The sequence below is a fragment of the Cylas formicarius genome, unplaced genomic scaffold (genome assembly GCF_029955315.1).
Source record: "Cylas formicarius isolate icCylForm1 unplaced genomic scaffold, icCylForm1.1 PGA_scaffold_10__41_contigs__length_53128322, whole genome shotgun sequence".
Lineage (NCBI taxonomy): Eukaryota > Metazoa > Arthropoda > Insecta > Coleoptera > Brentidae > Cylas > Cylas formicarius.
In genome coordinates, this window is record NW_026844214.1 from 39,698,439 (window position 1) to 39,715,009 (window position 16,571).

The 16,571-nt window shown below is 33.1% G+C and overlaps 1 protein-coding gene across 1 annotated transcript in view; it reads left to right on the forward strand.

Moving 5' to 3' along the window:
* The first annotated feature begins 469 nt into the window (after positions 1-469).
* LOC132701282 (paired box protein Pax-1) overlaps positions 470-16,571 on the forward strand; it is a 31,621-nt gene continuing 15,519 nt past the window's right edge. The window contains exon 1 of the mRNA XM_060669082.1: positions 470-740. Coding sequence (XP_060525065.1) covers positions 731-740 — 10 coding nt within the window. The 5' untranslated portion in view covers positions 470-730. The remainder of the gene's footprint in view (positions 741-16,571) is intronic.

The window sequence follows — 16,571 nt, forward strand, 5'->3', positions numbered from 1 at the left end:
AAATTTTTAAAAAACAAAAAAGGTTGGGAAAAAGTTACTGTTTTGGCTATATTAAGTTACCCAAATTTCAAATCGCTGAATCAACCTTTTAAAAGTTATTAGAGTTTTCCCACTTTCTTGTGTCACCTGGTATAGTCCTTGGATATTCTATATATGTATAGCGTACACCTCCCAAATCAAGAATACATTTTAAAATGAAAAATTCTATATATTACTTTCATTTGGATATAGCGGCACCGAATCTCGTGGCAAAAAGCACAATATATATCCATAAAAACCTGGCTGCGATCTGTGCCTAACTGTTAAGGGGGCCAAGGTGCTTGCTAACCAATCCGTAGCCGATTCCTCCCATACGCTCGGCCCATTGGTTCGGCCCATCCATTTTATATTGGCGGGGCGTGTCTCCGACGCCAGAATACATTAATATCGTATGAAGAGCGTGAAGTTTCCACTCAAATGGTCACTGATATTTACGCTTGAGCAGAACGTATAAGCTTGAAATAGCTTAAAATTATCGTTCAGATCTTTTTCCGGGTGGATGCGGTTTTAAACGGTTTAAGATTTTATCTACGGTGTTGATTCGGTCCGACGCAACGATTCACTCGAAAAACTGTAAAATTGTCCCCCCCGGTAATTTATTTTTGCAACGAGGACGTCGAATTTCGGATATGGACTGTTAACTTCAATTTGGATTATCCGCGGACTGTTTAGTGACGTGTTAATTTGAATAATGGATTCGGGTGAGTTTATTATTTAAGTAGGTAATAGGTACCTACTTATATCATTATGCCAAAGGTGCTTTTCTGGAAGTGAGCGCGAGTATCGGAAATTTTTAGTTAGTTACATTACAGAAAAATAACGCATTTTAAAATGGCCCAACAAATCACATGCCTAGACACCTAATTCAACCATTCAAATTTAACGTTAAATTTTTTTATTGAGTAACTAGAATTCGACTTAATAGTTTCACTTTTAAAATAAAGTTTATGCGCCCTAAAATAAGTACCTATAGCTATCCAATACATAATAAGTATACCTAAGTGTTCAATTTACAAATCTTCTGGATTACTATTGACTTCTTTAGAGCTCAACTAAAACTGATTGAAGAAGCCAACAGGATGATTGTCGAAACGTCAGCAAGTTCGATTCATCAACAACCGACGCAGGAAGAGTCCAGAAAATTTGTAAATAGTATTACAGTAGTCTGCCTAAGTTTCTTTGAAAAATTTTAAGTATTCTAAGGAATGGAATAAGATTTTCAGCCAGCTAGTTACATTTTAAGTTATATGAAAAAATTGCAAAATGTTTAGATAATTTTATTTTAAAACATAGTAAATTTAATTTTATGAACTTGTGTAGCGAATTTTAGGTATATTTTTTGAATCAATTATTAAACCAGAGGAATGTGAGACAATATAAAAACTAGTAGTACTTCTAATGATACTTGAAAGCGAGTGCGAAGTGTGTCAACTTGGTTTCGTCAAGGGTGAGCCAAACAATTTTTTTCTTATTGGAAAAAATCTAATTTAAAGATATCGACAATTTTCGACTTCCTCATCGAAAAACTTACTAAATAAAATTGGCAATCCGAAACCGCCTGACCGTTACAGGACGTTCGTAAAAATTTTGCAATTAAACACAAGACGCAACTTCTTCATTTTTCAAACTAAGTTAAATTTGAAAAAATATTTCCTTAGCAAAATATCAAAAGTACCTACATATAAAATTAAAATTTTACTATGACACACTCTGGATATTACAGATTTTAAAAAGTTTAAAAACAAATTGTAGTTTCTTAAAGCAAAGATTTGCTTTCGCCTTTGCCAAACTTATTTCCAAAACTCATTGTGCTCGCCACCGCATAAAGCAAGATTTTTTTAAAATTTATTAAATAATATATTAAATAAAAGGATTGCAAATCATAAAATGGCTGGCGAGATCTCCCGACTTAACTCCCTCGGATTTTGTTCAAAGTTCTTACAAATAGGAGAGATATAATCAATGGAGACTTACCAAAAGCCGCAGTAGGGAGAACTTTTGAAACTTCAACACCTTTAAAACTCATTAATACCGTCAATGACGTTAAAAAACTGTGTATCGGTTGTTTTTGAGATAAAACGGTGAGGAACACCTATACTTTAGGATGAGTTTAATAGATTTAGTTTTTAGTTTTTAATGTTATGAGAATATTTTTAAATTAATTTTTGATACTGATAATATTCTTAGCTAATACCTAGGTATCTGTTGATCGTTATTATATTATCGATTTTTATATATCGATATTATAGTATAACAAATCAAATATTTTATTATAATTATAATAATTATTAGAATAATACTAAATTAATTTTGGTGTTTTCCTTATACCTTAATTTGAGTACCATCTAATACTGATGATATTAACTAATACCTATCTGTCGACTGCTATTACTTTTTTAATAGAAACAGCAAACTATATATGGTATAGCACATCAAAAATTAATTTATATGAACTTGATGGGCAACGTCCAATGAAGAACCACAAAAACCTAGATCTTTGTCGTTAAAGCGAAATATAATGTGAGCTCTTTTCAAATCATGATTCGTAAGAAAATTTTAATTTTATGTCGATAACTCAATTAATTTTTTTTAATAAAAAAGTTACGTAGGTATGGTCTGTTCATAGATATAAGAAAGTAACCAATTGCTTTTGAACGGATTATCCAAGGGTGGTCATTAACATACAATGCAATAAGATTATTACCTTAATTATTAATAATAATCTTGTTGCATTGTATGTTAATTACCACCCTTGGATAATCCGTTCAAAAGCAATTGGTCAGTTTCTTATATCTATGAACAGACCATAACATTGTTTAATTTGCAAACACGGAGGAACAAACAATTTCCTCCCTGTGTACCTAATATGACGTATTGCGGTTCAAGGTGTTTCATATTTTAAGATATTATATGAAATTCTTTTAACAGTCTTTTAAGGTATATATAAATACCTGTAGTTATAAGACTCTAATCTCTATAGCAAGTGATGACCCATCATTTATTTACATAATATTTTTTAATATCCAATAATATGTCGGGCCGAAAATCGTATTTATAATTTAAATCCGAAATATTAAAACAATAAAACAATATAAAACCGCATAGACCATTTAAAACCAGTGAGCCTTAAAGATGAATCCAAAACCGTGAAACTATTTAAGCTTTGAATGGCTATATGCGTTCCATTATCGACTGACACTTCGATAGCCTTTGACTTGGGTTCATTGGAAACGATATCAAGCGTTTAAGAAATATTCATAAACAACGCAAAATATAGATTAAGTTCGGAATTTAATTACCATGTCGCATTTCGGGGAAAATGTACAAGATAATATTTTATTGTTCTTATATTAGGTATCCTACCATATGCGAGCAAACACAATAATGCCTTTGAATGAATTTTTACTTTTTAATATTCACCAATATAAAATACATTCAGCTATAGACTAGGCAAGCAACACTCTCTGATTGTTATACCAGATCTCGTAGCACTTAGTAGGATAGTATACTGGGGTGGATATACGTATGTACCTATACATAAAAAGTGACATGCGAGTGTGTGAAATAAATAAATTTAAACTAATTTGGAAGCCGAAATAATTATAATTTTCAAACTTTTGATGATTTATTTTTTAATCCAAAAGAAGCATTAAAATAATTAAATAATAACCAAACAAAACACAAATCAAAAATTCCTTTAAAAAATCAAAGAAATAATTTATTTTTGATGGATTTTCATATCACTAAAATATTTAGTTGTACAAGCATCCACTCACCCATTAAAGCATGACATTATCCATATGTCGGATCGGTTAGGCTCATATACCTAATATGTTTTATGCGCTACAATTTACAGTTCTTCATACCCATGTCTTCCGAGAAGCCATTGGTATAACGGCTACCAGAAAATTCGTAAAGTACCCATTTCAACATTCGAATGTCAATATTTTGGCAATGGTATTAAATTTGTACATCTATTAGCCGGGTGCACAGTTGAACCTAAACCAATAATCCGGCAAGCAAAAAAGACAAATATTTGGTGATTAAATTTGTTCACTAAATGGACTTGGACGCCGGAGGTGTCTTTTTTGTTCCGCTTTTATGTCTCAAGAGCCGAAACAACAAATACCTAACTTCGCTTTAAACTCCTTCAGTCATTATTTTTAAGTAAGTAGGTAGGTACTGTATATGGCCGCCGTTTTTAATGTCGATTTAATCCAGCATGATGAAAGAATCAACATTTGGCATTGCATTAGAAGAATTTTATTGCGTAAGAGTATACCCCTCTGTACCTTAAAAATATATAAAGTACCTACACGAAATGTTGGTTAGCAGGAAGTATTTTCGTTTTAAAAAAATAGGTAGGTCTATTTGGTACTTTTAACTGGTACCAAATTTTAATCATAAATAAATAACTTGAGGTATTACATTACCATTATATCAATTCTTAAAATTTAAAATTTTAATTTCATTTATTATTATTATTATTATTAAATTTATTGCTATAGTTGATTTTTTTTTATTTAACTTATTTTATCCATCAACAGAAAAAATATTTGAAAAGACATTGCTTTGTAAGAAACATTTAAAACAACACATTGTGAGCAAATTTTCTATGAGAATATTAAAAAATTTTAAAAATAGACAGACTTTAATTGATATTAATATTGCATATTTTGATGATTTAAAATAAGAATGATGATTTTATTAAAATATTCTAGGAAACAGAATTTTGTTGGAGGGAATGGGTCAAGCCATTGACTACATCTTGTCCCGAAGTAATTTTCATTGGATTTCAAACCATCAGTTAGGTGCTGCAAAAATATTTTTCAAATTTAGCACTCCCCATTTTATAGGGCATGCAATTTTAAAACCTTTTCTAGTCTGACAAGCTAAAAGAATCCGGGGGGTGAGTCCGAGTCCACAGCTTTCAGTAGCATCCACAGTAAGCTCGCGTTCGCAACTATACCTATGATATAGGGAGGGATATATACCTGAAGATTACTATATTTCGATTTTGTAGTTGAATGCTCTGAGGAAAGAGATATCGCACCTTGCATGGCAGAAAGAATACACGTGTATGGCAGTTGTGGGTGCATTCAAGGTAATAACACTCTTTTAATGTGTCGTCGTACTATACACGGACTTTTAAAAAAACTTTGACCGGATGGGCCACACTGTACTGCTCTCTAAACTGAGGATGCTTGGATTTTGTGATGTTCTTGTGGCATTCATAAAATATTAACTGCATAACAGAATTGAGTATGTGGAGCTCCGCGGTCACTCATTGCTTAGGTTCATGACTAGTATAGGCGTTCCCAAGGGTAGCAATTTAGCGCCATTGATATTCTTGATTTTCCTTAATGATATAGTAGCTAACATTGATAGTCAAATTTTGCTCTTTGCTGATGATGTGAAATTGTTTAGAATAATTGATGGTGTGGTCGACTGTGTGTCTCTGCAGAATGATTTGGAGATTATTGGTTCTTAGTGTCTTTCTTATAACCTACCCCTGAACACAGATAAATGTTTCGGAATAACAATTTCAAACAAAATTGATACTATAACTTTTAATTACCATGTGGATAAGGCATTATTAAGAAAACGTAACAATTTGAAAGACCTGAATGTAACGTTTGACACAAAACTCTCCTTCAGAAATCATGTCGATGAAGCCTGTAGAGGTGCAGGCATTCATAGTGAGAAATTCTAGAGATTTTGCAAGGGAACTTTAAAACTGTTTTATTATAGTTATGTGCGCACGATGCTAAAGTACCACCCAGCAGTGTGGCAACCAATATTTGGTAAGTACGTCACTCAAATTGAAAACGTTTCTGAAATTTCTTCACTTCCATGTAAATGGTTTCTACCTAGCGGACTGCCACAGAGTGATTTATTACTAATGTTTAAAGTTCCCCCACTGTTGAATGGTAGGAGGCAAAAATCTGTTCGTAGATATAAGAAAGTGACTAACTGATACGAATTAAGGAAAAACCCGGGCAAGCTGTAAGAATGAAATATGGCCGAACAGATCCGTACTTTGCTTAGAATTTAATTATTTGAGGTTTTGTTAGGAAAGATACTAAACAATATTTATTTATTTATGTATGTATTTATGTTTAAATCTAAAATAAAATTACAAATTATTTTTATTACCTACTTAAATTACTTAAAATTATTCACATAATATATCAGTATCACTATCGCTATCATCGCCTGTTCTAATTATTATTTGTTCTATATTATTTGCAATATGGATATACGATTGTTCTGCTTTTTCCATATGTTTAATAGAATTTGGCCAACTTTGTGGATGGATGTTAAAAACTTAGGTTTTTAAAAGTTTGAGGACATTGGAGTTAACACGGGAAAAAACATTGTTACGACGAATGGCAGATTTCAGTTGGTGCCAAACATGTTCAATGGGATTAAATATACAGTGGTAGGGTGGAGCCTTAAAACCCTATGCCCTAGATTTTTGGCATAATTATCACAGACGTATTCCTTTTGTAGGTTCAAGCTTTGTAGGACCTCAATTAATTGCTTTTTGGTATAATCTTCGTGAAAATAAATGTCGTTATTATACATGTACTTTTGGATTGTTGCGTTTGTGTAACATGAGGTAGGGGTTTTAGTCAACTGTTTTGTTTGAAACTAGTTGTTTTTAAACCAACTTTCAAAGAAATCAGCGGTGGTGTCTTCATGGTAATCCAGAGAAGAATCTTTAATATTTTTCGCAGACGAGAAAGTCCATTTGGAATCCAACCATCTTTAGAGCCAGCATGCAAAATAGTTATTCTTTTACCTCTTTTTTATGGCGCGTTTGTCTTACACTTATCAGTTGAGTCAACCCAACCCTTTTCCGGGGTATCAGAAGTGCCGAACCAGGTTTCATCCAAGTAAATAATTGGCCTTTGCTTTGTTGTTCTGTGTAAATACTAGTTATATCCGTATTATATCTTAATCACTCTAATCTACACTCGAAAAAATGTCAGCATCGCTTCTTTTTTTCCTCGCAATTTTCCATACAGTTGATGTTGGAATTTTCGTCAATGTGGCCGTTTCTTCTAAAGATGCTTGCTTACTGGCACCACGTTCAATGAGAGTCAAATAAACATTGTTTATGACTTCCTTAGTCTCAATAGAATAGTGTTTTCTACATTTGGGCGGGAACATCTCCTGAGATACACTAAACTATTTTTTGCATTTTGCATAATTCGCACACGATTCAACACACGCTGTATTACACACGAAATAAGAATGATTACTAATAAACTTAAACTAAGTAGTATACCAATTATTTATTTTTATTTTCTATTACGGACCACAATTTTACCTGAATTTAAATTCCGAAACTTTAGGTAATAATCTTGTTGCATTGTATGTTAATGACCACCCTTGGATAATCCCATTCAAAAGCAATTGGTCACTTTCTCATATCTATGAACAGACCATACCTTTCATTTCAGTTTTTATATAAACTTTGCATTTCATTAGTGGATTGCCCTGAGCTGCTCAGCCAGTTGAACTTCCCTTAAACTTTTTTGATTAAAGGTTCTCTCTATGAGTTGATGAAATTATTTAATGACTTCTGTAATGATATTGACATTTTTGTCTTAGTCGCTCTCAGTTTACCATATTAATTAAACGTAAATTTGAAATACTATAATGGATTGTATCTTTCACCATTATTTTTTTGGAGTGAATGTAGTTGACTACTTATTGTAGTTATAGTTATAGTTATAGTTCTTAAGATGTCTTCTTGTCTTCTAAATTGATCTGTTAAACAATAAATATTATTACTATTATTTATTATTATTATTATTATTATTATTATTATTATTATTATTATGTTTTGAACTTGTAAACGGTGTAACCAAAATTGTCTAAAAACTACAAAGAATCACAAAATTGTGCTCAATATATTGCGAATAAATTTTTTACATGCAAACGTTTCTTTGCATGTGGCAAGAATAGAAAGTTTTTCCAATTCTGACTGATGGCGTAGGCAACATTGTGGGATGTTTACTAATCGGACAGCGTTATTAACGTGTGCACTCCACACTCGTAAAGGTAAAGCACCCTGAAAAAAGCTACCGGTATTAGTAAATAAACACGAACGTACTCGGGAGCTTGTGACATAGCCGACGTTCGGGACTGCTTTTCCAATAATTCCTGAACAAACATAACCCAAATTCGTAAACAAATAGTTAAAGATTTGATGATTTGTGTATGCGTGAATGATAAAGTTTGGTGGTGCGTCAAAAGATTTGAGTTTCAGCACTTGTATTGTGCACATTACTCGCCAGAGGAAAGAAGAACGAACTTCTTTAATCAGTCCTTTCAACATTTTATCCAAAAGAATGGAAAAGAATGTTGAAGAGTTGAAACAAAAAAAGAATGATTTAAAGAGTTCGAAAGGGTTTCAAATAATGTTTTTGTTTTTTAGATTAGCACTGTTAGAATTCATAATTAAAAGGGGTTCCTACTTTGTGTATGGTTTGCCTTAGCAGATAGATACCAGACTGCATGGCTCCTAAATAAACTCCTGTGTTACTAAAGCAAAAAGTGATTTTTTAACGTAAAAACGTACGCAGATGATGTATTAAGATATACGGTATGTACAAATAGAATATAGTATTAGAACCTAATAATTATAATAACAAGATCGAGTCTCAAAATCCTTATCGCTAAATTCGATATTTTAAAACGATTAAAGGCGGCCATACACTACAAATACACAACAAATAAATTTAAAGATTAAAATTATTATGAAAGAGAACGAAATTACAACAAAACTGCTTTTTGATTTGATACAAGGATTAATTACATCAAATGGGGAGATAACAGAGCAGATTATACAATCCAGAGAAGACGTTAAAGCCGAGATAAATTCAGTGAAGGATCTGGATCTGGAAGGAACTGATCAGGTAAGAAAATGACACCTTGAAACAAGAAAATAGGCTTTTGAGGGAAAGAATGGACAAACTGGAAAAAACCACTAAGGAATATAACTTACGGATATATAACTGCGACGAAGGGAAATATGTATCAAGAGATCTTGACAAATTTGTCAAAATTATAAATAACGACGCACAGGTATCTTGTACATCTCAAAATTTTAGAAACTTTAATCGTCTGGGAAAACTGGAAAAGGATAAGGCTCGACCAATTCTTATTGAGATTGCGAGCATCTTTTTAAAGGAAAATATACTTAGGAACGCCATTAAGCTCAAGCAACAAAAAAATTTAGTCTCAGTAGATTACACACATAATACCAAGATCGAAAACTGCTAAGAAAACATCTTCAAACTGCGAGAAATAGAAACCAGGTAGCAGAAATAAAAAAGTCATCGATAGAAAGAAGTTTACTATTCAAGATTTAAGAGGGAAAGAGATAGAAGACGAAAAAGCAGCAGCAAAACAAGATCAACAATCTCAAAATAATACTAGCCAGAAAAGAAAACCAGAGGACTCACCCGAGGTAAAAGAAGACAGCAATCTGAAGAAGAACTCGACAAGGACAAGAAATCTGTCTAGAATAGTATTCTTTTTTTTTCTTACTATACAGCTATTAATTTACGACTGGTTTTAGTTATATTCGAAAATTAATAATTACATATGCGATTACCGGAGTGATAAAATTAAAACCATAAAAAACTTTATGCACTTTTTTTCGATATACCACACAAACATACGAAGTCTCGAAAAACATTTTCTTGAGTTGCAGTTAATACCTTAACTACTAGTTTTGAAATGATTGTGTTAACAGAAACCTTTCTTCTAGCCGATACCTCACTTTTAATAATGCCTGGCTATAAATTAATTTATAATGAAGACCAGTCACGATGGAACTGTCATTTATATCAAGGACTCTACTAACTGTGATTTCAACATTGACTTTCTAGGCGATATAAAAATAATACATTTAAAAGTTAAACCTAACAGTGAAGTTTTTAATATAATAGGACTCTATAGATCACCATCAACAAATGTAGATACATTTAATCAACATCTAGAAGAATTTTTTAATTAGCATAAAAATGTTCTGAAAAAGCATGATCATTGTATTTTGATAGGCGACATCAATATAGACTTGCTTGGCGATGAATATTACATCGAAGAATATACAAATATTTTAGGAAAAGAAGGCTTCATAAGTACAATAAATGATGTAATAAAACCACTATCACATACATGCCTTGACCATGTTTTTTTTTAAATCAAAAAATACTCCAGATCAGGTAGAGTGATTTATATTTTTGAACCAAATCACAGATCATTGCCCAGTTCAAAGAAACTTCAAAGGACAAAACCTTGTTTAAACAAACTGAACTAGATAAAAAGTATATTGACAAAAATAAACTAAAACAACTTTTAGGAAATGAAACATTTTGACTATTCTTTCTTCTCGGCCATTTTAGCCCTCTCACAATACGAATATCGCTCGAATTGTGTTACTCTCCAAACCGAGAAAATATCTTTGTTTACTTGGGAGGAAGTTCTGACTTGTTACTCTCGAGAGCAGCTCCGGAGAGACCGACACACTTCCTAACATACCTTAACTAGGGCGGCCGCTTTTGGTTCTGTGGTTTTGAGTGTCCCCCCAATGCAACCAAACTCTCTATTATTCAGCTCCCTGTAATTCCGATGCAGTTAATATTGCATAACTTGATTCTTTTCGCATTAAATTTGTATGTTCATAAAGCACAAAGATGATTTCAATGATGCTGATAATGCTGATCATATACTGGAGCTACTTATAATAATGCATATATAATGCATATATACGTACACATGTGTCGTCAAAACCTCGTAGCGCAATCCATTATCGTTTTAAAAATAGGTTACCCAATTTTCAACGTTTTAATTAAAAACCTTCGAGCACTGTAAGTAATAAGCTCACTAATTCAACCATGGTAATTTATTGAAGTTCTTTAAAGAAGCGACATGGCCGCCATGTAAACTAATTATAAGAAATTAAAGGTTTTAGTGGTTCATAAATTTTCCTTACAAATCTATCTACTTAATATAGCCTGGCGGCGGTATTGCCAACTTTATGTTTGTCTTTCGAGTGATCCCTCGTTTAAATTGTTCGCGCTTCATTAAATAGGAATCAGTTCATATCGAATTTTCGCGTCAAATAAAATATTAATAACAAATATCTAAATAGCTTTATTCGAACACGTGACAGACTGTAAATATTTTTTTATTTTTGTCCATGACTAAGAAAGATATACTTCCTATTTCTATTTTCATGCTGCTATTAAATGAACTATTGAAGCAACCAAAAAATATATATATCGACATGCATGCGTGATTATTTGAAATCTTAATCTTATGCGTAGTAGTACCTCTATTTCTTCTGTGCAGAGGTGTAGGTGGGTTTTTAAATGGCAGATAATAGATACCCTATAGTAGGTGTTATAGATTATTCTGGATTTCTATGGTTTAAAACTGAAAAGAACGCATCATATTTGCATAAAAGATTTAAATTTTCAAATATTGAAAAGTGGATTCTAAGCTTTTTAAAACCCACACTCCTTCATTGTAATTAACAACTCGTTGGTGCAGGTCTTGTGTGTCTTGTATACTTTGGTTCTGAAATTATGCTCCAAGTAAAAATCAATGGGCCTCCTCAACATCTATAGCTATAGCTGAACATTTCGAAGCACTCCTTTGTTAGTCCTCCTGCTAATTGCAACTCTTGTCAATGCAAAAGATAAGTTACCTTTATATTGTAATATTTGATCACAATATGCCCAAATGCCAGTAAATTTCTTGGAAAAAACTGCGTTATGTGTGTGGTTATCGCTGTTTAGAAAGAAAATTTCTACTACAAAAATATAGCCGTCTGGCGCGCATGAATTTTTAGCATCCATTTGGACATATTTTACTAATGATTTCAATTCATGCGCCTAATATTATACAACCACCTGCTTGGTTATTAAATCTTCCAGCTTACTAGCTTTTCTCATACTGTTATCATATTAGATTAAACTGAACTTATTTCCAGATATAAAAACAATATCTGACAAACACCAAAATGCTCATACAAAATAAACCGATTAAATAAATAAAAAACGTGTTTAAGTAATTTCTGGCACCTCTAACAGAGCGGCTACTACTTTTGCGTCTTCGTTGGCAACGTCGCCCGGACTAAAAAGACACCGATGCCATCTTTGATGCATGATCTAACACGTGTTGACAATGTCGAATGTTGGGAGCAGTTGTACCGACAGAGTCAGCGGCTAAAACAAAACAAACAACGCGCCAGACAAGCCCGCTTTGATCTAGGCAAAACGTTAATTTATGTCGTGGTGTATTGCGGGATCTTTTTTCACCGCCACATCTACCCAAACGCTGGGGGAATTCAGTTTCGAGTTCCTTAAAGAATACTTAGAATTTACCACCGTTATAACAAACTCAAGTATGTTTGAAAAAAATGTAAATATGCTATTTTTGCAGAATAATTTTCATATATCCATTTGAAAAAATGGTGTGCTAAACGCGAAAACCGTTTGGGAAAAACATTTTTTTTTTGCGTTCTTGCAGGTGTCGAATTTTACTGCTTTTTGTTGTTTATTCTTCCGTTATTTTCGCCTTTGCCAAGTACACATGTACTACACTAATTTTTTTATTTTTGTTGTCTTAAGAGGGAATATATAGTTCAATTATTTGTTTAATTTGTTAATTGGGTTGGTACCGTTGATTGATTGATATCTGCAGATTTATTTTGTTTCATTTACTATTTATTTTTGTCTTAGCACTTTCCAGAAGCAGTCCGCGTATCGTGTGCGCCAGCGCAATATGCATAACCAAAATCGTTAAAATGAATTTTGTCACTTAAATGTTAGATCGATTTTTACTGGATTTCATTTACTTTCTGATACTTTAACTGGGGGTAACTTTGACATTGTGGGTCTCTCTGAAACCTGGCTAACCTCGAATTTCTTAAGCAATGGCGTATCAATTGATGGATTTGATTTGGTCAGAAAAGACCGCCTGCGTAAAGGCGGGGGCGTCGCGTTCTATATCAAACGTGGTATTAGATACAAGGTCGTTGATACTGACGACAATGATAATAGCAACCTTGAGCAGATGTGGATTAGTAAAAATAGTTCTGGCAGAAAAATCTGCTTTGGATCCCTTTATGGACCGCCGGATGCAAATCTTTATGAAAGCTTAGATTCGTTAGAAAATAGTTGAATCAATCTTCAACCTCAATTTGACTACGTAATTTTTGGAGGTGACTTTAATGTCGATTTCTTGAACTGTGGCAACCCGGCTTTTAATTTATTTACCAGAGTGACACGCACCTTGATTGACTTAATCCTCCTCACCTGACGTGGTCTGTAATCCAGGAGATTTGGATATGACTCCGGTGTTTGATCATCATTTAGTTTTTTGTACTACCAAAATTACTAGATTTAAACAGGCTCCGTTTTTCAAAACTTTTCGATTATAACACCTTTTTAGCTGACTTGCATCTTACTAATTGGGACTGTATTTATTTGCTCCTTTAAAAATTTCCAAAATTACTAAGGCTCCGGCTCCATGGCTCACCGACGATTTAAAGATGATGATGAGACTGAGAAACAAGGCCCTGTCAAGGTATAAAAAGAGCAACTCCGAAATCGTAAGAAATGAGTACAAAACGTTAAGAAACTGGGTAAATATGGCAGTTAAAAATGAAAAGAAAGCCTACTTGAAATATTCTTTTCAGCATGATCAAAACAATTTTTGGAAAACTCTAAAATATCTTAATGTTAGCTCTGCGAAAAACCCCCAATCGGGGGCTGGTGATTTTGGAAACGCTCAAGATTTTTGTAGTCTCTTTTTCAATGCTTCCCAACCTAATGGTAATCGCTATGATTCGCTTATTGAACACACTTATGCTAATAAATTTTTGGGAGATCATGGTGTGCGTTTAGATTTTGAACCGGTTACCTCAGAGGAAGTCGAGAAAATAATATTGGGCTTTAGGAGCAATGCTGTTGGCGCTGATGGTGTGAGTTTGAAAATGCTTCTCTCTCTAATTCCATATTTGAGCCCTCATATTACATATATTATGAACAAATGTATCTTTACCGGTAACTTTCCGACAGCCTGGAAAGTAGGGCGTGTGGTGCCCGTTCCCAAACGCACTTCTCCTAGCCACATATCACACTTTCGTCCTATTACTATACTGCCTACAATGTCGAAAGTATTGGAGTATATAGTCTGTAGGCAGTTGGTGTCCTTTTCGAGGAACAGAGGGCTTCTACCCTGCACTCAGTCAGGCTTTCGTGCTAACCACAGTACTACCTCCGCTCTGCTGACAATTGTGGATGATTTGTTTAGAGCTCACGACAACTTCGAAAACACTTGTTTAATTCTACTGGACTATAGCAAGGCTTTCGACACCGTTGTTCATAAACTTTTAATTGCTAAGCTTAGATATTTTGGTCTGGGTGATGTAACTTTAATTTTTTTTAAAAACTACTTTGCAAATCGCGTTCATAGTGTCGTATTGGGTGGCGAAGCGTCCAAGTTGTGTGTTGTATCAGAGGGCGTAGAATCATGTCTCTGACGTAGTTCAGAAATGTCTTTACAAACTTAAGCTCTTATATTTGCATAAGGACGTCTTTGATACAAGCATAAGATTGAGATTCTGTGATACTCTGGTTTTGTCACATATTAATTATTGTATTTCAGTTTATTGGCCGACATTATTTCAGAGGGAAAGAGATTCGCTCCAAAAATTGCAGAATGCTTGTTTGAGGTTTGCATATGGTTTGCGGAAATTCGATCATATCAGTCAAAGTTTCATTAACTCGGCATAGTTTACTATGCAAGAAAGGTTTGAAATTAATTTTTGCCGTTTTTTATATAAAATTCTACTCCATCGCGAACCTATCTGTTTATATGAAAAGTTGGTTAGAGGTGTCCATACCCATAACAGGCTAACTCGTAGTCGTGAACTCATAAGGGACCTAAGCATCGTACAACCTTATTTCAATGTTCTTTTACGTACCAGGCCTCAAAATGTTTTAATAAATTACCTTCCAGTGTCAGATGTGCCCCCACGATCTCAATTTTCAATGAAAGGTTATTTACTTTCTACCGTTCTATTAAACAGTACAGTTCTTATACTACAGTAATCTGGGACAATCGTACATTACTCTGGTTATAATGATATAGTTTGGTTATCTTGTTATTCTCTTAGTCTGAATATTGAATGTCAACATTAATAAAGACATATTATTATTATTATTATTATTATTATTATTATTATTATTATTTTTATTATTATTATTATTATTATTATTATTATTATTATTATTATTATTATTATTATTACAATTTAGTGAATCTAGTAAAAGCGTAATATACGCTCCTAGGCTCTTCAAGAAATTACGGATTTCGCTAAGTTTTCTTTAAGTCAAAACAATTGGTCAACGGATAACTCCCACAGGTCAATATTATTGGCGAATTACTGGAGATATCGAGCCCCTAAACGACGTCGCTGGAAATTGTTTTTTATTAAAATAATAAACACACCCAAGCTCGCAGCATAATGTTTTTCGTACAAATTCATTTTTAAAAAAATAATTGATTAATTGATAATTGATTAATTAATTAACTAAATGCTTAAGCTAGTCAGAAATATGCTTTTTTTATGTTTTTATCAAAGGGGGTATCAAGGCTATCTCGAAAAGTAAATGTCGCAAAGGCTTACGGTGGAAAAGCAAAACTAACCGAATCTAAAGTGACATTCTTGAATTTTAAATCCTGTTTTTTCGGACTAATCTTATATTGAAGATTGGTCAAATCGCCGCTTTAGAACTGGAATAAATTCCATTATATTTTCCTGAAATGATTTATTCTAACTTTTTACGACAAATGGTGTGGGTTTCTGAATATTTTCGGAAATGTCAATAATTTCAAAACGGCTGAACGCATTTGGACAAACTTGATTTTTTTTCAAAAAAGCTCTCTTTAGACCACGGACCTAGTACCCATTTTAACTTCCGGGCCTTATTTCCTGCCTCACACGTTTATACATTTGAGGTTCTGTTATTTCACCAAATAAATAAATAACTGAAATTAACAAATTACCTGTGTTGTATACATCAGCATAAACATATCCTCTCAATTGTGGACAAACATAAAATGAACTAAGGAAAATTTCACTTACCTTTGGACAAGAAATATTATAACACGGCACTTAAAATTCGCCGAAACTAGTTTTTGATGTGCTGTCGTTAATCTGCTCAATCCACGTGTGATTTGAATGAGATGAACTCGGTCTGCATGGAGATGGCGCTAGGTATCTAAAATATTTATCGTAACGATAATTTCAAAGGTAACCGGTACCGCATTATTACCTGACCATACCTGATCACCGCTAGAGAGTGTTTTGCGACATCACTACAAATAAAATTCATTTTCTCCAATAAAAGATGTCCAAATGAAATGCATCTGACCAGTCAAAACCGCTTATCTATATCTCTTTGCTCACCTATATTATCAGTTAAAGCTATAAAAAC